Raw genomic sequence first — 27,389 nt, 5'->3', positions numbered from 1 at the left:
ACAAACATACGTATAAACAAATTTCCGACCTTGACATCTAACCTATTCGTCGGATGAAAGTATTAGAAGAAAGGATTTTTAGTAAATAATCTCATTTATTCAAAACCAATATATTTTACAACAAATCATAAAAAAATAAAGTTAAGTAAATTTTTTGTGGTTATTATTTATGAAAAAATATATGAGTATTTCGAATTTGGCGGGTAACCACGAAAAATCCCATAAATAACACTTTTATCTCTAATTAAACCTGTGCTGACGGTCGCCATTTTGGTACAACTTGTGTGCCGTGTATTGTAGTCACTGTGATACGATATGCCTGCAAAAATCACGTGTGCGGTAAGCTTTAACAATCATCAACTATAACGTAATTCAAACTCGATATATCATTTCACATCAGACAGCCTTAGAGCACGCATCACAAAAAAAAAAAAAAACATAAAAATATGAAAATTATTTCATGTAACTGAACTCATGTTGGAAAAACTGAGAATAATATTCTATATCTTTCTAACTTTATTCATACCGTATTTGCTACAAGAATATATATCGGCTATACTCATTAATAAAATTAAACGTTGCAATTGTAACCACTGTGGCGATTGAGAAAATAAAACGTTTTTTTTTTTTAAATAATGGAGATCGTTTATATATTTTTTTTCATTCTTCTGTTCAATATGGCGTGCGTCGCGTCTGAATTGAGTTTGCGATTTGGTAAGTAGCGAGCTGTATTTTTTTTGTTTTTGACGCACGCAATTACAGTCTTTTCATTATAAATATGTTTGTCTGTGTAGGTATCTGTATGTCTGTCTTCACGTTATAGTTGCCGAAGTTGTTTTTTTGTATTTAAAACGGGAAGGTTACTTAACTATAAAACAAAAGAAAAATATTATGCTTAGTAGTACAAGAGTTCTCGTTGAGATTTCTACAACGTCTACAGCTCTCGTAGAAGTGTGTCTAAGACGATTTATACTGTACTTTTTATCACGAAATTCTCACGGGTGAAAAGCCTGCGGGCGAAATATTATTATAAGCGTTTGTGTGTTTGTATGTTTGAGGCGGGTAATCTCCAAAACTACCGAACCGATTTCAAAAATTCTTTCGTTTTTCTCTTTCGTTCAAGATTGCCATAGGCTATATTTTATCTCAAAATTCCCACGGGAGCCCCCGGATGTTGCCCGGGACTTCGGGCAACATCTAGTATTCAATAAATTTTCAATAGATTTTAATTTTTCACAGTCTTCATAATAGAAAACCACGAGCAAGACCTGGTGCGTCAGGTCGGGCGTGGACTGAAGCAGGCTGAGGAGACACACCCTGACATTCGGATCACAGACGAGATAGTTTTATTAAACAGAGAGGACGACACGGAAAGTTATAGTAAACGTTCGTATTATTTATATTAATTCTCTCGTATTAATAATAAAGTTTATGAAGTTTATTATCTATATACAGGGTCAGGTATCTGACGCATAACCTTCCAAAGGCGCATAAGGTACATAGAGACTGACATCTTTTGTTCCACGACTTTTGTCTGAACGTAATAAATACAAAAAAATCTTTTATCTTATTTGTCGTTTCTATAAAACGTTAACCCTGTGTTCGATTCCGCTACATAACGCTACTGTACTGTCTCGTGTTGCTCGGCTATTACATAGAGTTAAGACGTGTAGAAATCGCAAATCGGATTGTTTTATTATATATGAAAAAAAAAACGACGAATCACAAAAAGTCGTAGTAAAGGTTTTGCGTTTGATATCAGTAACCCTGTATATTTATTGTATAGTTTGCGCCGCTGTGTCAAGAGGTGTGTCCCTCGTCATCGACCTGTCATGGTCTCCGTGGCCGGCGGCCGATGGCCTGTGCTCTAGCGCCGGCCTGCCGCTGGTCAGGTGTCAGCTCGGAACTCAGAACTTGATCACAGCTTTGGATGACTACTTAGAGACGAGAAACGCGACCGACGCGGCATTTTTGCTGGAGACTGAGAGCGGTGAGTTTAGTGTCTCTTTACTTCTAGAGGTTGTGGCAAAGACTTATAATATACATATGTATATATACATATGTTAAGGACCATGTACTTTTAATTTATATATCGGCGAGAGAATAAGCCATGGAAATCCATTCAACGTGGAATGTTTTAATTATCGTGTGTCTATCGTATATCTACTTGGGGCAAAAATACATTTTTTGTATGTATTATGTACGTTTGTAACGCGATGATTTTCTAACCGTTGGTTTGGTTTCAATGAAATTTAAAAGGTATAATTAGGATCGTCAATAGAATTTTTAAGTTCTAGGGCATCAAAATCAGTTAAGTCGTTTTTGAAATATTCACAATTTTGTAAAAGTTTATTGTGTTCGCGAGGTCTACGTTCGCGGCGAACAACTAGTATTATAAATGCGAAAGTAAGTTTGTTTACTTACTTGTTTGTTTGTTGCCTCTTCACGCTCTATCTACTCAACCAATCTTCTTGAAATTTTGCATACATGTAGTTTGAAGTACGGAGAAGGACATAGGGTACCTTTCATCGCGGAAAATTAACTGTTTTTTTTTTCTTTATTGCAGTAACTGTGCAGTACAAGGTGTGGCACATACCATACAATAGCTTCAACAGTTTACCCTTACAGCCGTGCAATATTAGCGTTAAGTTACACTTATACTATTATAAGTGTGTTTCCATGGGCAAAATCAGCGCAACAGATAGTAAAAAATAACTATTTCTTTACAGAGGTAGATAAAACCCTGTACGAGCTCCTAGGGCGCTCCAACATCCGTGTGTGGGTGCACGCCGGCCTGAGCAGGGACTCCGCCAGGTCGCTGAAGACCATGAGACCTGAGCCCAGCTTCTACGTCATCGTCGGAAGCAGTAGCTTCGTTATGGACACATATAGACGGGTACTTACAACAATCTATACAGGGTTACTGGCATCAAACGCAAAACCTCCTAAAGACTACTTGGGTACATCAAAACGAGCAACAAATATCCTATGACTTTTCGTGATTCGTAGTGTTTTTTTTTTCATATAAAAAAAAAACTATCTAATTTGCGATTCTACACATGTTCACTGTATGCAATAGCCGAGCGACACGAGACAGTACAGTAGCGTTATGTAGCGGAATCGAACATAGAGTTAACGTTTTATAGAAACGACATTAAAACTAAAAGTTTTTTTATTTTATTTATTACGTTTAGACAAAAGTCGTGGAACAAAAGATGTCAGTCTCTATGTACCTTATGCGCCTTTGGAAGGTTATGCGTTAGACACCAGTAACCCTGTATATTTGTTACTCCATGCAGGCAGTGAAAGAGAAACTGGTCCGACGCGATTACCGCTGGAACCTGGTCTTCACGGACTACACAACCAACGTGGACGTCACTCAGCTCGTTCTGCCGACTGTACTCTTGGCTGTCGACCAATCAGAGTGCTGCGAGCTGCTGGCGCGGAGGGAGGAGTGTGGCTGTTCGGAGATACAGGTGAGATTGGCGTGGAAGTCACTCAGGTCGTGCTGCCGACTGTACTCCTGTATAGTGTAGGACTGAAAAAGATAAATTATTTTACAAAAATTAAGTACAATTTTTGATATGAAAGTATAAAACACTAGCTGCGACCCGGGACTTAACTCCCGTGGGAATTTCGTGATAAAAAGTGTTATTCCAGAACGAATTACCTATTGAAAGTTAAAATCTTTAAATAAAAAGTCATATTAATGAAATTGTACAAGATATAATTTAGATTAATTAAATAAAACGAATTATATAAATATCAAAACTAAAAGAAGTATATTAAATTATAAAAATAAATTATGTCCACAGAAAAAGAAAGAAAATATCTTGTAATAAATAAATTCGTCCTCCTAATTTTTAATATATGTATAAGACCTATATTTGTTAATTGACGTCCTTGGAGAAAAGGCTGCGGTGAAGTTTGTTGCGCCGCTTCTTCTTCACCTGCGCTTTGGAAGCCGGCAGTAGACTTAGTTTAAGTAATTTTTGACGTCAATAAGTGATGTATATCATCCTAAATTGAATAAAGAATTTTGAATTTGAATTTGAATTTGTAAAAAAATATTCGATATTCTGCCCAGAGATCACAACACATATTAGCCGCTCTACTGCAATACATAACGGAGACGTACAACAAGCTGGAACACGACCTCCAGCAGCTGCCCGCGAAGCTGCACTGCGGCAGCGCGGCCGGCTCCGAGCTGAACAGCACCAGGGAGCGGCTGTACAGGCAGCTCGCTGACGACAGCGACATCACTAATGACACGCTGTTTTATTGGAACGCCGATAGGTAGGTATGGTTTTCTGATGTGGTGTTTTTGTGGTTCAGTTCTGTCTGTCTGTCTGTCAATGGTAGTCTCGAGCGGCATGTACAGTTAAAGTGTGACATACTGCCCGCTTAAATGCCCTCGGGAACAGTTTTTTCGTCATGGGATTGGGACAGTGGAAATAAAATATCCATAGCTCTTTCAATATACACACAGCGCCATCTAGTGTTTTTATTGCAAAGTTTTTATTAGCATTTAGCGCCATCTATGATAGAATACAGGTTTTTCAAACAATACAGGTTATGTCCTTCTCCATACTACGTATTATATGCGAAATATCAAGAATATGAATACATAATGCGTGAATAGGTATCAAACAAACAAACATACAAGTAGTTAGTATTGGTAGATACGTTTTTTTTTTTCAACAGCACTCTATTACAATAAGTAATATGTTTCACTATACCTTTTGACCATGACGACCTCGGTAGCGCAGTGGTGAAGTTCTTGCCACTGAACCGAGAGGTCCCGGGTTCGATCCCCGGTCGGGTAATGATGGAAAACGATCTTTTTCTGATTGGCCCGGGTCTTGGATGTTTATCTATGTGTATTTGTTATAAAATATAGTATCGTTGAGTTAGTATCCCATAACACAAATCTCGTTACGTCAACTTATTTTGGTGCTAGTTCAATCTATGTGATTCGTCCTAATATATTTAAAAAATATTTAAAATGTAGGTAAGTACTTTATTATGTTCATACTACTGAGAAAAAAATATAATAATTTCATATTCAAAAAATGGTAAGCCCTTCTGGCATCATAAGGACCGACACTGTTGAAATTAGTTTCATTTGGCATAAAATTTGAAAAAATTTAATGACAGCGCGTCCGCATCTTATGGTGAAGAAACGGTGGTGGTGTAATGGTTAAGACGACCGCCTGTGGATCAAAAGGTCCCAGGTTCGAATCCTACTCGTGCCACATGAGTTTGTTTACCAATCTGACTCATGTATAGTAGTTTTCATCGACCACCACTTGCTTCCGGTGAAGGAAAACATCGTGATGAAACCTGCACACTGGTTGATTATTAACGTGTGTGTGAAATGGAGAAGGCAATGGCAAACCACTCCATTACTAATGAAAAGAAAGTTGTTATGTGTGTTTAATTAAAATCTTCATAGTCGTATTCCTCATGGCTGAGGGTCGTGGTCATTACGTGGAATTCCACGTATTTACCTAGTATTTTTTCTATGTCGATGCTATAAAAATAAGATTTGGGTACGCCCGACCGACATCATATATTAAGTATTAAAATTCAAACGAAAAAAATCCAAAGGAAGCGTCCCGATAATGAACCGGTTCCCGGTAACGAAACCGGGAGCCGAGAATGACTTTCTTGGTCCGGTAAAAGTCAACGCATGCAAATTTAATTTCAAGAGTTATTTTACTACGTGCTGTACGCGACCGTGTTGTTATGTTTAAATAAAATTTCTAAATAAATCTATGATGTGTTCGAAATATTGCTTTTGTTTTCGCTAAAATTAATATTGCACTAAATGCATTTATTAAATTTTTAAATAAAAGTAACAATCTAACATTTACATTCATAAATGACAGGTTTCGAGATAAAAATTGGTACACATTATGAATTTTAAATAATCTAATATAGCATATCACTAACACACTTATTGCTTACTTATATATTAAATATAACTACGTAATATTAATTAATAAATTCTTTTAAATGGATGTGACATATTTATATATGGAAATAAAAATGGAAATTCGTGATCTCAATGTACAATTATCGTTTAGAAAATATTACGTGTGTGGTTATTATTAAATGATTATTATGAACAATATCTTGTATACAAAATATATCGTGTTAACAGATCGGGTGTGTTCCTCCGCTCCCGTTTCGTCCTTTCCACGTACAGCGCAGAGTCGGGCAGGCGCAGCATAGCGACCTGGAGAGCGGGCGACCAGTATCGGCTGCTGCCAGGTGTCGAGCTGGAGTCGCTCAAGCTGTTCTTCAGGATCGGGACTTCGCCTGTAAGATGTCTACCCATTTTTGACATGACAACTACCTACCTACACTATATGTTTCAGTATACCTTTTGACCATGTACTTTGTTGTGTACTTACATTGTTATATTACTGATAAAAATGATACATCAAATATATATATATATATATATATATATATATATACATATTAGGACAAATCACACAGATTGAGCTAGCCCCAAAGTAAGTTCGAGACTTGTGTTATGGGATACTAACTCCTATATTCTATAACAAATACGTATATAGATAAACATCCAAAGACCCGGCCCAATCAGAAAAAGATCATTTTCCATCATGACCCGACCGAGGATCGAACCCGGGACCTCTCGATTCAGAGGCAAGCACTTTACCACTGCGCCACCGAGGTCGTCAAACTTCATCAATAAATTTAAGAAATTTGTCGGTGGAGCATTTTCCCATCTAATTCTGTCCTCGGCCACCGATGTCACCCCCCCTATACGACACGAGCTCTGCCTTCTCTTTTATTTCATCCAGGAATGCCCTTCTTGGCTTTCCTTTTCCTCTTCTTGCTTAGATTTGAAAAAATTATACATTGATACATATTTCAAAAACGGTAAGCCCTTCTGGCATGATATAGGCCAACACTGTTTGAAAGAGTTTCTTTCGGCATTTCTTCTATCGGCAGTGGTCGTTCCTAAATGCTAGTATGTTCGATAGCTTTGGTAAATATCATTTAATTTAGAATATGACGTGAAAAAGCGCCTGTGAAGGCCTAATTTCTGAATAAATGATTTGATTTTGATTTTACCGCTACTAGCGTAAACATTTATAATTTTAATTTTAGTTTAAAAGGTAGGCACGTAATGATTTTTGAAATTAAAAATCGAAGTGGGAAGTCTAATAGTGCTCCTCCCGTGGGAATTTCTCAGGATAATTAATGCGCTATGTGTTCTTATAGGTTATATTCTACCCGTGTACCAAATTTCATAACAATCCGTCCAGTAGATGTTGCGTTAAAAAGTAACAAACATACAAACAGACATCCTCACAAACTTTCGCATTTATAATACTGGCTGCGCGTCGGGGCTTCGCTCCCATGGGAATTTCAGGATAAAATGTGTACCCTATGCGTTAGTCCAGGTTATATTCTACCCGTGTACCAAATTTCATAACAATCCGTCCAGTAGATGTTGCGTTAAAAAGTAACAAACATACAAACAGACATCCTCACAAACTTTCGCATTTATAATACTTGCTGCGCGTCGGGGCTTCGCTCCCATGGGAATTTCAGGATAAAATGTGTACCCTATGTGTTAGTCCAGGTTATATTCTACCCGTGTACCAAATTTCATAAAAAATGAAAAAAGTAGATTTTGCGTGAAAGAATAACAAACATAAATACAAAGGACACACATCCACACAAACTTTGTAGGATTTGTTACATGTTGTAAGAATCATAGTTGCTTATATGCTCGTCATAACCTCTCAGGCAGTCCCGTGGACGCTGCCAAAGTTGGACCCCGTGACTGGAGAACAGATGGAAGACGAGGATGGTCGACCTCTTTACGAGGGGTACTGCGTGGACCTTATAGCCAAGTTGGCCGAGGTTTGCAATAGACAATAGGCTAGTTGAATTTTTTTTTGTTATGATTAGGTACTTTTCGAAGCCCCTTATAAGAAACACCAGTGAAAAAAATACCGTGACAACGACAATGCTTTCAAAGGTATGACGAAAGTGACACATTATTGGACTCGTCCAAACGCTCCGTGCTAATAACACGAACAAGCGACGTCACAACGTGCTAAAATGTTCGCGAAGTTAATTACATATATTAAATTACATATATTTTGACATTTACTTGTAAAACATATATATGCATAAACATAAACATATTTCTTATGTTGATTATGTTAGTATATATATTTTCCTTTCATCAGCACTTGATCACAATCATAATATGTTTCAGTATACCTTTTGACCATGTACTACATTGTGTGCTTACATTGTTATATTACTGATAAAAAAATATACATAAATTTATATTTAAAAAATGGTTAGCCCTTCTGGCATAATAGGGACCACTGTTTGAATGAGTTTCTTTCGGCATTTCTTCTCAGCAGTGGTCGTTCCGAAATGCTAGTAGTTTGTAGCTTTGGTAAACATCATTTAATTTAGAATATGACGTGAAAAAGTGCCTGTGAAGGCCTAATTTCTGAATAAATGATTTGATTTTGATTTTTTTATTTTGAAGAAAGATATGTTTGTTCGACAGCTTCATGAAATATTAAGGTTATGATGATGTCTGCCTTCGGCGACAGTGTGGAGCTGACAATAGAATAAGAATATTCTTCATTGTAAAATTCCAAATTCATTATTAACTTAGGATGGTAAACATCAATATTGACGTCAAACTTGACGCAGGTGAAGAAGAAACGGCGCAACAAACTTCACTACAACTTTCACGTCCTAAACCACGGAAAAGAAAAAACAGTTTTTTTTGTGTTCCGGGTGATCTAATCTGTTGAACTACAGACACTGTACAAACTTAATAGTAAGACCATAGTATAACCATAGTAAAAGCATAGTAAGACCATAGTATAACCATAGTAAAATCAAACCATAGTAAAACATTTAAACAGCGACTCGCCGATGCCCACACTAAACCCTGCGAGCTTTTTGTGGTGCTGTTTTTATATTGTTGGATATTGTAAATTATATCGAATAAAGGATTTAATAATAACAAAAAAACCAGCAGTGGTCGTTCCGAAAAGCTAGTAATTTGTAGCTTTGGTAAATATAATTTAATTTAGAATATTTTTTTTACAGACAATGAACTTCGATTACCAGATAGTGACTCCAAAAACGGGTGGTTTTGGTAAAAAACTACCAAACGGCTCGTGGGACGGTGTTGTGGGCGATCTCATGCGAGGGGTAAGGTAACCTATATTATACACGTGATATATGATACTAAATGTTGCCCGGGGCTTCGCTCCCGTGATAATTTTAAGTAAAAATATAGCCTATAGCAATCTTGGATAATGTACCTTTCAAATGGTCAAAGAATTTTTGAAATCGGTTGGGTAGATTTGGAGATTACGGAGCTTACTCAAAAACGCTTACCTCTTTATAATCTATCTATACTATTATTATAAAGAGTAAAAAGTAAGCGTTTGTTACTTTGTATGCATTAGTATATTAATTACTTTTTCACGGATAATCTACTCGATGGATTGTTGTGAAATTTGCTACACAAATTCAAATTCAAAATTCAAATTCAAATCATTTATTCAGAAATTAGACCTTCACATGCACTTTTTCTCGTCAATCTTTATATTTATATAGTTATTTCTCACAAGCTACAAACTACTGGCATTTCGGAACGATCACTGCTGAGAAGAAATGCCGAAAGAAACTCATTTGAACAGTGTCGGTTCCTATCGTGCCAGATCGGCTTACCATTATTGTTTCTTACAATGTTTTTTTTTCTTTCTAATAATATATAACACGGGTAGAATGTAACCTGGAATTATGGAAGGGCACTTTTTATCCCGATTATTCTCCCACGGGAACGAAGCCCCGGAGCGCAGCTAGTATATATAAACAAAGACAATGTCGCAGGAGACAGACATAGCAGTCGCCGCGCTCACGATGACTGCCGAAAGAGAAGAAGTTATTGATTTTGTGGCGCCATATTTCGAACAGACGGGAATCTTAATCGGTAAAGATTTCACAATATCTTTCATAGTTATTGTTGCACAGAAATAAATAAACATATTAAGACAAATCACACAGATTGAGACTTGTGTTATGGGATACTAACTCAACGATACTATATTTTATAACAAATACATCGAACCCGGGAACTCTCGGTTATAGACAGAGATAAGCAATTTCAAAGCGTCGTCAAATGAAAATTTTCTATGGTCACGTGTCTCCCGACGCGAGTTTAACATTTTTTTTACCCCCATCATAAAAAGCGCACAACGCCGCTAAACAAGTTCGAGCTAGTGAAGCGAGCGAGGTCTGCACAAGTCAATTTGGGGCAAAAATACATTTGTATGTATGTAGGTGATAACTTTCGAACCATTGAACTGATTTTGATGAAATTTTAAAAGGTATTTAGGGTCTGTTAAGTTCGTGGGGCATCAAAATCTAAATTTAAGCCCGGTATTGAAATATTCACGATTTTGTAAAAACTTATTGTGTTCGCGGCGAACAACTAGTTTAAACATAAACTATTACATAAACTATTTGTTTTTTTTCAGCAATCCGAAAGCCAATACGTAAAACTTCGCTTTTTAAGTTCATGACCGTTCTACGTACTGAGGTAAATTGACAATTTAAATTTTCTATAAAATCAAAAGTTTATATTTAAACTTGGTATTATTTTCGAGTGTGTTTCTAACACTGGTGTCAGATTTTATTCAAGTCGCCTAAACGCATCTGACGTGGTTTTCACGACTACCTACCGAACTTAAACTGTCAACCACTCTGCAGGTTTCCTCACGACGTTTTCCTTCACCGGAAGCAAGTGGTGGTCGATGAAAACTACTATACATGAGTCAGTTGGGTATACAAACTCGTGTAGGATTCGAACCTGGGACCTTTTGATCACCGACGGACGGTCATAAATAACCACATGACCAATGGTTCAAATATGAAGCAATTTCCGTAGTTAAATTACTACTTTACTTCGGTTTGTGTATGTTGTACTAATTATAACTTTTATTACGGCCGCTTATTCATAGTATTAGTATTTATTATATACTAGCTTTTGCCCGCGGCTTCGCCCGCGTGAATTTCACAGCAAAATCTCAGAATTTTTTTTATCGCGTACTCTGCAAGACTGGTAAACATATATGATTCAAATTCGCATTTTTTCTCATCTTTAGTTCAAATTCAATTTCCTATTTTCCGCCCCGTGTCTCGTCCCGCAAACGTGTCCATTATATATCGAAAATTTTACGCGAGTAAATATTTAATAGGTATTTTATGCAAATAAACATCTTATCTATCTACCTATATACTTGATACTGATATTTGTCTGCGGTTCGGGATGTGTTGTCCCCGTATTTGTGTCCATTGGACCCGCGATACAAGCTTAGCGCTTAGTGTGGGTCGTTGAGTGTTGTCTATTTGTTATATTAATTGTGTTTTTAGCGCGTATCTTGTATGTTTGTAATATTCTTTATAACCTCATATTTCTAAAACCGCCAGAGTGTTCTTAGTTAAGTGACGTGAACAAATATGGCGGCTGTGCAACGACTTTTTTTTCGAATAGGTACAACATATATACAGGGTTACTGGTATCTAACGCATAACCTTCCAATTCCAAACTCTACGTCCGATTCCGCTACATAACGCTACTGTACTGTCTCGTGTTGCTCGGCCATTACATACAGTGAACATGTGTAGAATCGCAAATTAGATTGGATTTTTTTTATATGAAAAAAAAAAAAACACTACGAATCACGCAGTAGTAGAATAAAAGTTGCTTGTTTTGATGTACCCGAGTTAGTCTTTAGGAGGTTTTGCATTTGATGCCAGGTAGGTTAGTGAGTATTTAACTTTTCTTTTGTTTTTTGTATTTTCTGTTCTCTGTATTTTGAGCTGTATTAGTGTTTCCTATAAATAAACGGTTTTATTATGCCTCAAAGAACCGGGTCCCAAAGGATCCGTGGCTCCGATCCGTGTACCAACATATCCTATGCATTTTCAGCCATGGATCCTTTGGGACCCGCTCCTTTGAGGCATTCATGGGGCCGAAGCCAACATTGAAGAGGCTTTTTTGTACCTTTTTATTCTAAAATGAGATGGCTGCGTCTGTATAGATCTATCGCTTGGTGTGCCAACGGGAAACACCAATGGACAGTCCTCCACAGCTGTTAGACTATTGCCGAGAAGGGATCTACTTGATTTGGGCTATGTGAATGTGATGTTTGTTAGGGGGCTACATTTCTGGTTTATGAGTGCGGACAACTAAAATTACTCGCTAAAACTTTACGATTATTATTATTCCAATATGGGTATCAAATGAAAGGGCTCAAAGCAAGGAGAAGCAGGCGGGATTTTTGAGTTTTATTTCAAATATTTTGCGTGTTTACAGGTGTGGCTCAGTATAGTGGCGGCGTTGCTTCTGACTGGGTTTATGATCTGGTTTTTGGACAAGTACTCCCCATACTCTGCACGGAACAACCCAGACGCTTACCCGTACCCATGCAGGTGAGCGGTCAGTCCCAGGTTCAAATCCTGTCAAGAGAAAAATGTTGTAGAAAATAAATAAAACATAGGAAGAACAAGTGAAAGACAATTATTTTATTTTTAAAGAAGTTTTTAACAACGACCAACTACCATCTATATTAAAACTCTTCCGTTACTGACTGACAGACAACGCACAGCCGAAACTACTGGGCATAGAAATCTAAAATTAGGTGTGTAGGTTCCATGGACAGTGTAGGGGACTGGGAATTCCCACCCACGGGAAATTGATTTTTACTCACATACGAAGTTGAGGGCGAAAGCTAGTAGTGAAACGTAAAATACATAACGTATTTTTACACGATATAGGAAAAAGAGACAGTATGTGGAAGTTCTTTTTGTTTGGTTAATTATACATATATATATATAAGTATATATATTTTCCTTTCATCAGCACTCGATCACAATCATAATATGTTTCAGTATACCTTTTGACCATGTACTTTATTGTGTGCTTACATTGTTATATTACTGATAAAAAATTATACATAAATTCATATTTAAAAAATGGTAAGCCCTTCTGGCATGATAGGGACCAACACTGTTTGAATGAGTTTCTTTCGGCATTTCTTCTCAGCAGTGGTCGTTCCGAAATGCTAGTAGTTTGTAGCTTTGGTAAATATCATTTAATTTAGAATATGACGTGAAAAAGTGCCCGTGAAGGCCTAATTTCTGAATAAATGATTTGATTTGATTTGATTTGTTCGGTTAGTAACGTAACACGTGTTTCTATGTTTTGTGGTTTGGCCTTTGAAACACAACAGAGCGGTACTAGCTATCGATGCTCCATCATACATCAGTATCTTAGGAGCCGGCTGCATCAGAAGTCGGCTCCTAAGATATGATGAAGTCCTGGAATAGAGCGGAAAATTGAACCCGCGCCCCTGTCTATCCGGGACAGTGCTCTTGACCACTGAGCTGTCGAGACCATGCCAGTGCGGCCGAATCAATTCATCTCTTCACGTCACACGCCGAAACACAGTGTTTTCATTATAGAGTAGTATACTTATTAGCTAATCAACATACCCCAACTGTTACAAGCAAGAATGGTTTTGCAAGCAATGGTTTTGATTCCAGATTTTTTTCATCTGGTTATTTATTTTCAAAAATGAGTATTTATTTTCATTTAAATGATGGTAAGTCTCCTTGACTAATCCAGGGAGTTCACCCTGAAGGAGAGCTTCTGGTTTGCGCTGACGTCGTTCACACCGCAGGGCGGGGGTGAAGCACCCAAGGCTCTGTCCGGCCGCACGCTGGTCGCCGCCTACTGGCTCTTCGTGGTGCTCATGCTGGCCACGTTTACCGCCAATTTGGCTGCTTTCTTGACGGTCGAAAGGATGCAAGTGAGATATATTACTTTCTACATGATTCCCGGGGCTTCGCTCCCGCGGGAATTTTGAGATAAAATATAGCCTATAGCAATCTTGGATAATGTACCTTTCTAATGGTGAAAGAATTTTTGATATCGGTTCGGTAATTTCGGAGATTACCCGCCTCAAACATACAAACTCACAAACGCTTACTTCTTAATATACCTAATAGCCCATCGTTATATGTCTAGTATATTCCTATTTCCTATATCTAATGACAGATCTGTTACCTTTATAGGTGCTTTTATAATCTCCCGCGGGAATTTCGGAATAAAAAGTACCCTATGTGTTATTCCAGGTTATATTCTACCCGTGTACCGAATTTCATAACAATCCGTCCAGATTGATGCCAATTTAATTTAGCGTAACGAGTTTGGCATACATTTCTTCGTCATAATAATATTCTGACACACTTGTTTTCTGACATACCTTTTCAATAAGCATAATTATAGTTGAGGCTAATGTATTTTACCATAATTTCGATTCGCATAAAGCTATAGTGTAGCAGTAGGTCAGGGTGCGGCGGCGCTCGGGCCACACATAAGCCGCCAATATGCTTTACAATATTATGCTTAAAAATTGTTATATTTATGGTAGGTGCGTAAAACATTGTGGAGAAAAACATTACGCCAAATGAATATTGTGCGTAACTATGATTATGATAAGTAAAAGTATGCCATATGCGTTGAATTATGACATAAAATTGTATGCGTAAAAATGGGGAACCTACTTTTTATCGTCCCACGGCTGAAACCGAGACGGGCTTGGTTAAATCATTGTTATGATCCTCTCAGACGCCGGTGTCATCATTGGAGCAGTTAGCACGACAGTCGCGGATTAATTACACAGTTGTGGAGGGCTCCACCGTGCATCAGTACTTCATCAACATGAAGTTTGCAGAGGACACGCTGTACAGGTCTGTTATTTACAAATTCAAAGCATTTTATTCAGAATTATTAGACCTGCACAGGCACACTTTTTCACGTCAGTTTTTATATAAAATAGTAATTTCTCACAAGCCACAAACTAGTGGCGTTTCGGAACGACCACTGCTGAGAGGAAATGCCGAAAGAAACTCATTTGAACAGTGTCGGTCCCTATCATGCCAGAAGGGCTTACCATTATTGTTTCTTACAATGTTTTTTTTTTCTAATAATATATAAAATACATAATGTACATAGTCAAAAAGTATATCGAAACAGGTTATGATTGTGATCCGAGTGCTGATAACGACGTCCCCTCTTGCAGCACTCGTTCACGAGTTGACGCATGGGTACAGTCAATACATAGAAAAGGTCCTACCACGAAACATGTAGCAAGTTCACGTTCACATTTGTTGAAAATCAGTGTGTTATTGCTAACACTGGTGTCAGATTTCATTCAAGTCGCCTAAAGGCGTGTGACTTCTACGACTACTTACCGCCATCTAGTGGCAGATAGTCGCGTACACACTAGTGAACTAAACTGTCCACCAGTGTGCAGGTTTCCTCGCGATGTTCTCCTTCACCGGAAGCAAGCGGTGGTCGATGAAAACTACTATACGTGAGTCAGATTGGTGTACAAACTCGTGTGGCGCGAGTGGGATACGAACCTTTCGATCCACAGGCGGGCGTGAGCACCGCTATGAAGTGTTACTAATGTTCAATTGCTTTTGTTATCTCGTCATTCAATGGTTAACAGAATTTAGTAATGCAAATAAAAATGAATAAATTTAAATATATTTTATGTTTCTAATTGCTATGTAGGGTTTGGAAAGAAATAACATTAAACGCAACGTCGGACCAAGCGCAATACAGAGTGTGGGACTATCCCATCCGGGAGCAGTATGGACACATATTGCTTGCCATCAACGCTTCAGGTAATATTCGTGTTCTTAACCCCCGACGCAAAAATAAGGGTGTTATACGTTTGACCGCAAAGTGTCTGTCTGTGTGCGTGGCACCGTAGCTTATTAACGGGTGGACCAATTTGGTTGTGACTTTTTCTATTTGATAGCTAATTTTTATGCGGTGGTTCTTAGATATGTTTGACGACCTCGGTGGCGCAGTGGTAAAGTGCAACCTCTGAACCGAGAGGTCCCGGGTTCGATTCCCGGTCGGGTCAGTATGAAACACGGTTCAGTGTGTAACTTAGAATATAAGTGTATTTAAATATATTATATCATAATTATATTATTATTTTGTATAAGCTATAAGATCTCTCTGACAATAATAAAAGCTTGTAAAAAAAGATTTTTGTAAAATAAAACTTATTATAAAACGAAGCTGGCATGTCCAATTTTGTATCCCAACTAATATTAGAGAAAGTACTTCTTATATTTGTTTGTTTGTTACCTCTTCACGCTCTATCTATTCAACCAATCTTTTTGAAATTTTGCATACATGTAGTTTGAAATACGGAGAAGGACATAGGGTACCTTTCATCGCGGAAAAACAACTGCTCCCGTGGGAAATCAATCGTGGGCAAAAGCTATTAATATTATATAGACTGTTGTAAAAAAACTAAACAAACGGTTTCAGGTCCTGTGCCTGATGCAAAAACTGGATTTCATCAAGTGAACGAACATACCGATGCTGACTTTGCATTCATACATGACTCGGCTGAAATAAAGTGAGTATTATTTATATAACCTCGGTGGCGCAGTGGTAAAGTGCTTGCCTCTGAACCGAGAGGTACCGGGTTCGATCCCCGGTCGGGTCATGATGGAAAATGATCTTTTTCTGATCGGCCCCGGTCTTGGATGTTTATCAATATATGTATTTGTTATAAAATATAGTATCGTTGAGTTAGTATCCCATAACAAAAGTATAGAATTTACTTTGGGGCTAGCTCAATCTGTGTTATTTGTCCTAATATATTTATTTATTTACTGGTATCAAACGTAAAACCTCCTAAAGACTACTCGGGTACATCGAAACAAGCAACTTTTATTCTACGACTTTTCGTGATTCGTAGTTTCTTTTTTTCATATAAAAAATACAATCTAATTTGCGATTCTACACATGTTCACTGTAAGCAATAGCCGAGCGACACGAGACAGTACAGTAGCGTTATGTAGCGGAATCGAACATTGAGTTAACGTTTTATAGAAACGACATTAGAACTAAAAAGAGGAAGTTTTGTTTTATATTATTTTATTGTGTAAGGATAAGGGAGCATGATCCGATGCTGCAGCCCGAATCGGCTCCAAACGAGGGGAACTCCTCAAAAGCGCGGACACGGGTTTTTTGTCAGTCGTCAATCGCCATAAGATCTCAGTACAGCAGTAATTGCATTTTTTTGTAAAATACTTCTTTTTAAACTGTTCTCTAGATACGAAGTAAGCAGAAACTGCAATTTAACAGAAGTGGGGGAGGTGTTCGCTGAGCAGCCGTACGCGATCGGCGTGCAGCAAGGCTCCCGGCTCCAGGAGGCGCTGTCCCGCGCGCTGCTCGAGCTGCAGAAGGAGAGGTTCCTCGAGCAGCTGACGGCCAAGTACGAGTGATGACTCCAATTATTGTAATAACTAGCCTTTGGTCGCGGCTTCGCCCGCGTACGATTTACTATTTTCCCGGGATGAAAGGTAGGTAGCCATGTCCTATGTCTTTCCACGCTTCGAATTACATGTATGCATTTCAAGAAGATTGATTGAGTAGCTCTGTCTACTCAACCAATCTTCTTGAAATTTTATCGCGAAGAAGTATTAACTATAATCAATAGTTAAACAACAATGTTTTTTTCTCGAACACGCAGCCATTTATATACTCGAGAGAAAGACAGAGACAAGATCACGGAATGTATAGAAGTTAGATCATAGACACTACCGTGTTATAGTTTTAATTATTATCTTCGTGTCTGACATAGGTTTTCACATTTCTACCTAATTTAATTTAATATTATTTCAATATATCAATGACTGACAATAACAAACAAATTTGCTTTCGCATTTATAGTATTAGTTGGGATCACATAATTATACAGATTGTTACAAAATACTGCATGCACATCTCCGCATGATCCCGGGCTGAAATTTCATCAAAATCGGTTTCACGACACGCTGGACTAATTTTGATATAGCTAATCTGTTCCGCAACAGATAGACTTTTGCATTTATTAATATATTAGTATGGACAGATAGGTATTTTGTTTGTACACCTTGTACGCAGATGTTTTTAATTATTAATTAAACTAATCTAATAATAATATAATTATTACTTAATACAGTTATAATACATAATACTTTCCCACGGGAACAGTTATTTTTCCGGGATAAAATATACCCTATGTCCTTCTCCGTACTTCAAACTACATGTATGCAAAATTTCAAGAAGATTGTTTGAGCAGATAGAGCGTGAAGGGGTAACAAATTAATGACCATTTTCACCAGCGGTACCTAAATGTTAAGTGTCCCCTAAGACAGTTTTAAGAAACACTTAGCGGACATTTTGTTTTCACCAATGCATAAGTGTCACTCAACGTGTTAAGAGGTCCCTTAGATTTAGGAGGCAAACTGTTGACCACCGAAAGTTTAAGTAACGAATATTTTAAGGTTAGCTTTTTGTAGCACAGATAAATATTTAAAAATGGATAGTGACAATGAATTATTTGAGGATTTAGAAGCATTAGAAGCTATAGAATTAATAAATAATCCAAGGTTGTTTACACGACCTCGTATATATCGTGAAAGATCGAAAGACTTCGTGATATATGATTCTTCATCATGTATAGATTATCAAAGGAAAGTGTTTTATTTATACTACAGAAGATAGAAAATCTTTCGAAACTTTCACAAATAATGTTAGGGTTTACAATGTTTACAGATATTGGAATGAATCTGCGAGACAGGCGTGTCCAGATGCAGACGAATCGGAAGGCATTACTCTAGAAAGTTTAGGTAATTATCAAACGTATGGGTTAGTGTGGGTTTGCCTTTCACTCTGTCTGTCACAATATTCCGTAAACGCATCAAAGTGTTCACTTTATTGCGGCAAATTGAGGGCAATAAATACATTGAATTATTTTGACGTGACAACGTCTTAAATTAGGTTGCGGCTGGGAGTCACTTATGAAAAAGTGTAACGCCCGGTAACGTTACGATGAGTCACCGAACGAGAGAGAGGCCCGCCGAATGCCTTGCGTCTCTCTCCCACTCAACTATGATCGGTCTGCCGCGCGCGTAAAAAGACGTTGTCACGTAAAATCTTCGCCCGTAAAACCGACTTTACAGGCAACCATTTTTTAGTTTCATATTTATACTTTATATTTATAATTTTTTCCCAAGTCAGTATATGTTTAATCCTAATATTTGCTGTTGTTTGTTTCTGTTTCCGTACATATTAACTTGTTTATTTTGCCACCATACCTACTTTTGTACTTGGTTCCCGCTGAAAATCAGCGCCTTGGCTCGATACCACGGCACCATGCTGAGCTGGTCGCCATTTCGGCTTACATATTGTATTCGATCTATATTCGTTACTCTTTTGTATGTTTGGGTTCTATGTGTTTGCCGAATAAATGATTTCTTTCTTTCTTTCTTTCACTTCTCACCATCGAATTGATTCGAAGTGAGACGCAGCGAACCAATTGACGTCGTGTGGTTGTCGTTGCGTCACAATGGAGCAATGTGATTGAAGTTGAACCTTTCGAATTCATTCGATGGTGAGAAGTGTAATGATAACCCACACTTCGACCACAGATCAGTGTTCAGTAAACCAAGCTTAATTGTTTAAACTTCTTGATTATAATTAAACACAAAATGGGGACAACCAGTATTTTAGTGTTACTTATTTTTGAAAATAAGAATGAAATGAAATATAATAATAATAAGGGTTAAATTCCCGCTCATTTTCCAAAATTTTTCATAAAGAAAGAAAGAAATATTACAAGTCTGATGATTATGTGAACGACAATAATGTCTGGTCCAAGCGTGGTGCAGTATCCTCATAACATATGTAATTGATTTATGACTTTATTACGTACGTTTTGTTTAATTTAAAGCACACATTCTTTGAACCCACTAGGATAACCTCGACCTCAGCCAAATGTATAGATAATATTTTCTGTGATTGTACTGTTTCTGAAGGAAAGGTGTTCGCCTGTCTGGGGTCTGACCACCTGGGCCAACAAGTGTCACTTATTCGTAACGAAGAGTCTAACCTTATCTCCGCTCCTGTAATCCGTAGGCCGTTAACTAAGTACCGCAAAATGCGTTTTCGCGAAACCATAAATAAGAAATTGCCTGAATTAGATTTAACTAAAAATCCTAATGAACATTATAATAAGATTTTTAATACAGTGGAAACAGAATTCAAAAAAACTTTTCCTCTTAAGACCTTTAATAATAAAGTGAAACTTAAATTTTGCGATTGGGCTACAAATGGTATTTATATTAGCAGAAACAAGTTGTATGAACTTTATGGTCAAAAACAGTATAATTTTAATGCGGAATTTATATCATATGTTAAACGTTACTCTAAAACTTTTAAAAAGGTATGTTCAACAGCAAAATCTTTATATTTAACTTATAAAATAAAAAATTCTAATGACAAAATCAAAACAGCTTGGTCAATCATTAATAAAGAAACCGGCAAGTTTAACCCACGCGACAACAATATTTCTTTAAAAATTGGTGATAAAACCATTAATTCAAATGACGAAGTGGCCAACGAATTCAATAACTTCTTTGCCAATATTTCTAAAAATATTACGGGCTCCCTTTCGTCTTGTCCCAGTGCTGCAGATGATTTATTAAAAAGAAATGCCTCAGATCCTAAATCTACCTTCCGATTTAGACATATTTCTCCTGAAGAATTATTATCTGCTTACAAAGCACTCAACATGAAAAATACAGAGGATCTGTGGGGTATATCTGTCTCAGTGCTTAGCACTATTATTGATCTGATTGCTCCCCACTTAACTATTATATTCAATAATTGCATCTCAGCAAAATTATACCTCTTTTCAAACAGGGCGCTAAAAACGATCCCACTAATTACAGACCCATTTCTATTCTACCTGCATTAAGTAAAATTTTTGAAAAGCTAATTTTAACTCAATTAGTTTCTTATTTTAACATAAACAAAATATTACACAATAGTCAATTCGGTTTCACTAAAGGTCGTTCCACTACTGATGCAGCAGCCACTCTAGTTGGAATTATCAATGATGCTTGGGAAGCCGGACAGGATGTTATAGGTGTATTTTGTGACCTTTCAAAAGCTTTTGACTGTGTCGACCACAACATACTGAAAAATAAGCTTAAATTCTATGGTGTCACTGGAGCGGCCCTTGATGTACTATCTTCTTACTTAGACAATAGAACTCAGAAAGTAGAAATTAATAGAGCAGCCTCTAACAGCGCTCCTGTGCACATGGGCGTGCCTCAAGGCTCCATTATTGGTCCTTTTCTATTTCTAGTTTATATAAATGATCTTCCTTGTCTTGCCCAACAATTGTGTGATGTAATTTTATTTGCTGACGACACGTCACTACTGTTTAAAGTTGATAGAAAAAGTAGAAATTATAACAATGTAAGCAACATTATGTCACTTGTGCTTGAATGGTTTACAACTAATAACCTGGCTTTAAACACAGACAAGACCAAGTGTATTAAGTTCTCTCTTTCAAACGCACCCCAACTTGATATTCCTTTAGTAGTTAATGGTAAAGTATTAGAATGGGTACACAGTGCCAAGTTCTTGGGCATTACTGTGGATAGTAAGTTTAAGTGGGATAAACATATTGAAATCACGGCCAAAAAACTTAGTTCGGCAGCTTTTGCAGTGAGAAGGATCAGACAGTGTACAAACATCGAAACAGCTAGGCTCGTGTATTACAGCTACTTTCATAGCATAATGTCCTACGGATTATTGTTATGGGGTAATGCAGCTGACATAGGAAAAATTTTTGTTTTACAGAAACGAGCAATTCGTTTTATTTATGGGCTTAAGCCACGGGATTCCTTGCGAGAATTATTCAAATCGATAAATATTATGACTGTTGCATCTCAGTACATCTTCGACGTACTTATTTTTGTTAAATCTTACACCTGTATAAAACATTGAGCGATGTTAACAGTGTAGTCACTCGTAATAGGCATAAACTTTGTATGAACAGATTCCGACTTAAAAAGGTTAGGCGGTCTTTCGTGGGTCAAAGTGTTAAATTGTTCAATAAACTCCCTGTAGAGGCTATTAACTTGCCAATGCCAAAATTTAAATCATATATTAAAAATGCTTTAATGGCTAATGCTTATTACACGATTAGCAACTATTTAAATGATAAAAAACCTTGGACCCTTCCTAAAACTTCCACCTCTCACACTAGATTTTAATTTTTTTTTTTATTATTATTTATATATTTTCTTGACATGTTTATTACATATATTTTGACATTTATTGTAAAACATATACGTGATTTGTGATCTCCAAGTGTCTGAAAGTAACATAGGTATCTATTATGTTAGATTATGGAGATCGAATATGTCATGCACATTCAAATGGTCAAACCGGTAGCGGCATCGTGGATCGGGTCGGGAGGTTCCCTCTATTGTGGTTGAGCTTCGCAATGTCACTCTGTCACTCTGTCACAATGTCACTCACGCGTCAACTCGTGAACGGGTGCTGCCGGGGGAACTGGTCAGCTCGATCTTTTATTAAGTTTTTTTTTTTGTTTGGTTAATTATACATATATATATATATATATTTTCCTTTCATCAGCACTTGATCACAATCATAATATGTTTCAGTATACCTTTTGACCATGTACTTTATTATGTACTTAATGTTATATTACTGATAAAAAATTATAACAAAAAAATTATACATAAATTTATATATAAAAAATGGTAAGCCCTTCTGGCATAATAGGGACCAACACTGTTTGAATGAGTTTCTTTCGGCATTTCTTCTCAGCAGTGGTCGTTCCGAAATGCTAGTAGTTTGTAGCTTTGGTAAACATCATTTAATTTAGATTATGACGTGAAAAAGTGCCTGTGAAGGCCTAATTTCTGAATAAATGATTTGATTTTGATTTTGATTTTGATTTGTACATTTAACTTTTTATTTATATATATATATATATATTGTGTGACAATTTTCAATATTTTATTGGAAATACAACTTTTATTTTATTTATTTATTCAAATTTTGTCATTTTTAATATTGATGTAAATTCGTCCTCCTAATTTTTAATATATATATAAGACCTATATTTGTTAATTGACGTCCTTGGAGAAAAGGCTGCGGTGAAGTTTGTTGCGCCGCTTCTTCTTCACCTGCGCTTTGGAAGCCGGCAGTAGACTTAGTTTAAGTAATTTTTTGACGTCAATAAGTGATGTATATCATCCTAAATTGAATAAAGATAAAGAAAGAAGGAAGAAACGTTTATTTAGCACAATAAAAATATGACATATATAACACGGGACATATATTAATAGATATAAAAATATTGTACTAAAATGGTCTTCGTTCAGTATGATGTCATGGTGTGAGCCACGACGATAGGAATACCTAGTATAGTATAGTAGTTTTTTCCTTTCATCAGCACTCGATCACAATCATAATATGTTTCAGTATACCTTTTGACCATGTACTTTATTGTGTGCTTACTGTGTGATTGTGTGTGATTGTTATATTACTGATAAAAAAATTATAAGTACATAAATTAAAAAAATATATTTAAAAAATGGTAAGCCCTTCTGGCATGATAGGGACCAACACTGTTTGAATGAGTTTCTTTCGACATTTCTTCTCAACAGTGGTCGTTCCGAAATGCCAATAAATAAATATAATAACAAATATAAAAATTGACGAGAAAAAGTGCCTGTGAAGATCTAATTTCTAAATATATGATTTGAATTTGAATATTTTGCTTTGGCCCGGGGCTTTGCTCCCGTCGGAATTTCGGGATAAAAAGTACCCTATGTCTAATTCCAGGTTATATTCTACCCGTGTACCAAATTTCATAACAATCCGTCCAGTAGATTTACAACCTCACAAACTTTCGCATTTATAATAATATTAGTAATAAAGATTTAAAACTTGAAAATATAAATAAAGATCTAATAATATCATTCAGAAAAATAATAACATACAAATCTGAATACCTTGAATTCGATATTCCCGAATGAATTTCACAACAACTTTTTTTTTTTTTGCAAATGTCATGTGAATTAATTGCCATTTGCAAAAACACATGTCAGGCGTGTTAATTATCTCTAGTTTCTAATAAATAATTACTTCTAGGTGGAGTGTTCATCGCAACACTGTTCGGTCTTGGGCTAGCGATGATCACCCTCGCTTGGGAAGTATTCTACTACAAAAGGAAAGAGAAAAACAAAGTGAAGTCCTTGGAGAATGTTGAAAAACCCGCGTTTGCCTCTGAAAAGATACCAGAGAAGAAAATTGACAATTTCACTAAAGCTAGAAAGAGAGGGAAGACGGATAAAGGGAAGAAGATGAAGAAAGAATCGAAAGGAGTTACAATAGGGGACAGTTTTAAGCCAGCAGCTGATAAAATTTCATACATCAGTGTGTTCCCAAAAGGGGATTTTAGGCCGTAGATGTTGGAGCAACAAAAGCGGCTCCGACGCTCAACGGCTGAGGAAGAAAGCGAGAAAACGCTCAAATAAGAGAGAGAGAGAGAGAGAGAGAGAGAGAGAGAGAGAGACGTGCCCCCAAAAGAATTTAGTTTGTTTGTAATGTGGTGGTGTCACCAGTGATATGATATTGTAGCAAGTTACCTGTAATGATTATTTAGTATATATGTATAATTTATAACTAGCGATCCGTCCCGGCTTGGCACGTGTGCAATAACCTTCCTCTTTAATCACTTCGTTGAGTAGTTTTAAAGATCTAAGGATACATAGGGACAGACAGCGGGAAGCGACTTTATCTAATTATACTATTAATGGCTGATTATTGATTTAAAAATTCAAATTCAAATCATTTATTTAGAAATTAGACCTTCACAGGCACTTTTTCTCGTCAATTTTATTAATAGTTAAGTATAACATATAAGTATAACACATATAACATGTTATTCACAGTTAAGTATAACATGACGTTTCGTTATATTGCCGAAATGACAGCAGACCAACCATAAGAAAAGGCGGCACAATTTAAATAGGTACTATGTAATTATTATGTACCTAAATAGTTCAGAGGAAAAGTGAAAATTAAATATAGATATATGGCACAATTTATATGTTTTGGTCATATATTTAATAAGTACTTCGTACATTGGAGTAGGTACCTACTAATTCCAAGTTTTGGTTTAATATTACTGTAGAGTTTTTTTTCTTTAAATTTCATGGCTTCATCGTTCGCCAAAACGATGATTTTGCCAACGTCAAGGTTTGAAATTGACACGGAATATAATATGTCGCACTGATTTTTCACTTTTGACACAATGTACGTCAATGTCATGTGACACTACGATTCCCGCCAATTTGGCTGATCTGACAGGCGTAACCGAGACGGCTAACCAAGTACTAAGATTAAATACGTGTGTAGGTAACCAATAAGTAGTTTACTGAATAAAGGTTTTACAGTAATACAGTGAAGTATTTATGTCCCACAATTACTATACTATACTGATTACTTAGGTATATAATGTTTTCGGGTTATGACACAAAATATTTAGAAATACAATTATTTTGATACAGAGCTTTTATTATTTAACCTCGTCTGAACTGACAGCTCTACTCAAATTGTCCATTAAACCTGTGGATCAAAAGGTTCGAATCCTACTCGCGCCACACGAGTTTGTATACCAATCTGACTCATGTAGTTTTCATCGACCACCACTTGCTTCCGGAGAAGGAGAACATCAAAACAAAACATCTGGTTGATTATTAACTTATGTGTGACATGGAGAAGGCAACGGCAATAATAATGATGTAAATTCGTCCTCCTAATTTTTAATATATGTATAAGACCTATATTTGTTAATTGACGTCCTTGGAAAAAAGGCTGCGGTGAAGTTTGTTGCGCCGCTTCTTCTTCACCTGCGCTTTGGAAGCCGGCAGTAGACTTAGTTTAAGTAATTTTTGACGTCAATAAGTGATGTATATCATCCTAAATTGAATAAAGAATTTGAATTTGAAAACTCCATTAATAGTGGCAAGAAAGGTTTTTCATTCCACGTAATGACCACGACCCTCAGCCATGAGAAAATATGAAGAGTCCTATTATCACTCTTAACTGGAAGCATTTATTATGAAATTACACAATAACAAGCACTTTTTGCACTTCAAATTTTGAATTACTCAAAAAAAAGCTTTAACCTACTGACATTTCGGAGCTGAGAAGAAATGTTCATTTATTTAAACATTGTTGGCCCCTATCGTCATAAAGATCTTGTGGCATTTAACGCCTAACAAACCCATGTGCGTGCTGTAAACCGTTGAAGAGTTCCCTCGTTGGGAGCCGATCCTGGGTGCCCCATCAGGTCGTGCTTACCATAATAATTGTCATGGAAACTGACTTTAACTTACAAGATTTGATTACAGACAGACAAGCAAACATCGGGACACCTTCCTTTTTAGCCATATCATCAATACATATAATAAAACAGAAAAAAAATTCCTGTACATTGAATAAATTTACATAAAAACAAAATTAGGCGATAGTAACAGAGTAAGAATCTGAAAAACAATTATGCTTGTTTACACACGCTAATCTTCGGAACTACTGAACGGATTTGAATGAAACTTTTTTGTTATATAGCTATTAGGCCCGGGCAACAGGTATAAATTATTTTGAAAACTGGATCACCTGATGGAGAACAATGATGGTCCAGCTGAACTATATGAAATATAGTTTTTTACTCTGATGAGAATCTTCTGTATGTATAGGTGTCGTTACGCTTGTCTGTACAATTAAATTTCACTAATAATTTTGACTCCTCACCAAAAATTGTTCCGCCACGCGAAGTCAGCTAGTCTTAAATAAATATATAAGGAAAAATCACACAGATTGAGCTGGCCCCAAAGTAAGTTCGAGACTTGTGTTATGGGATACTGACTCAACGATACTATATTCTAAAACATATCTATACTATTATTATAAAGAGGTAAGCGTTTGTGAGTTTGCATGTTTGAGGCGGGTAATCTCCGAAACTACATAGGCGATTTCAAAAATTCTTACAACACTAAAATGATATATTATCCAAGAAGCTATGTTTAAACCTCAAAATTCCTACGGGTGCGAAGTCTCGGGCAACATCTAGTATATAGATAAACAACCAAGACCCATATCGATCTGAAAAAGATAATTTTCCATCTCGACCTGACTGGGGCACGAACCTGGGAACTAGCAGACCGCCATGATAACCACGGAACTTGTCAATCTTGCCTAATAAAAGTATGTAGTGAGCACGTGACATGTCTTTAGCGACTTCCTTTCATAAGGCACCATATCTCGTTGAAGTCACATTGTTTTTAAGAGTAAACGTGTGATATGTGATAGAAATAAAACA

The 27,389-nt window shown here is 36.6% G+C and overlaps 1 protein-coding gene across 1 annotated transcript; it reads left to right on the top strand.

The window, feature by feature from the left end:
- The first annotated feature begins 485 nt into the window (after window positions 1–485).
- Ir8a (Ionotropic receptor 8a) lies at window positions 486–24,616 on the top strand. The gene is made up of 19 exons (XM_053767190.2): window positions 486–714; window positions 1,240–1,386; window positions 1,787–1,990; window positions 2,730–2,896; window positions 3,300–3,476; window positions 4,088–4,296; window positions 6,167–6,326; window positions 7,792–7,908; window positions 9,130–9,234; window positions 9,922–10,021; window positions 10,569–10,630; window positions 12,410–12,525; window positions 13,721–13,904; window positions 14,726–14,847; window positions 15,677–15,789; window positions 16,451–16,541; window positions 17,244–17,405; window positions 18,731–18,804; window positions 24,155–24,616. The coding sequence occupies exons 1-19, from the start codon at window positions 636–638 to the stop codon at window positions 24,469–24,471; spliced, it is 2,706 nt and encodes a 901-aa protein (XP_053623165.1). The 5' UTR covers window positions 486–635; the 3' UTR covers window positions 24,472–24,616.
- Window positions 24,617–27,389: the final 2,773 nt, after the last annotated feature.

Source organism: Plodia interpunctella, chromosome 30 (genome assembly GCF_027563975.2).
Source record: "Plodia interpunctella isolate USDA-ARS_2022_Savannah chromosome 30, ilPloInte3.2, whole genome shotgun sequence".
Taxonomy (NCBI): domain Eukaryota; kingdom Metazoa; phylum Arthropoda; class Insecta; order Lepidoptera; family Pyralidae; genus Plodia; species Plodia interpunctella.
This window is presented reverse-complemented; position numbering and strand designations above follow the sequence as displayed.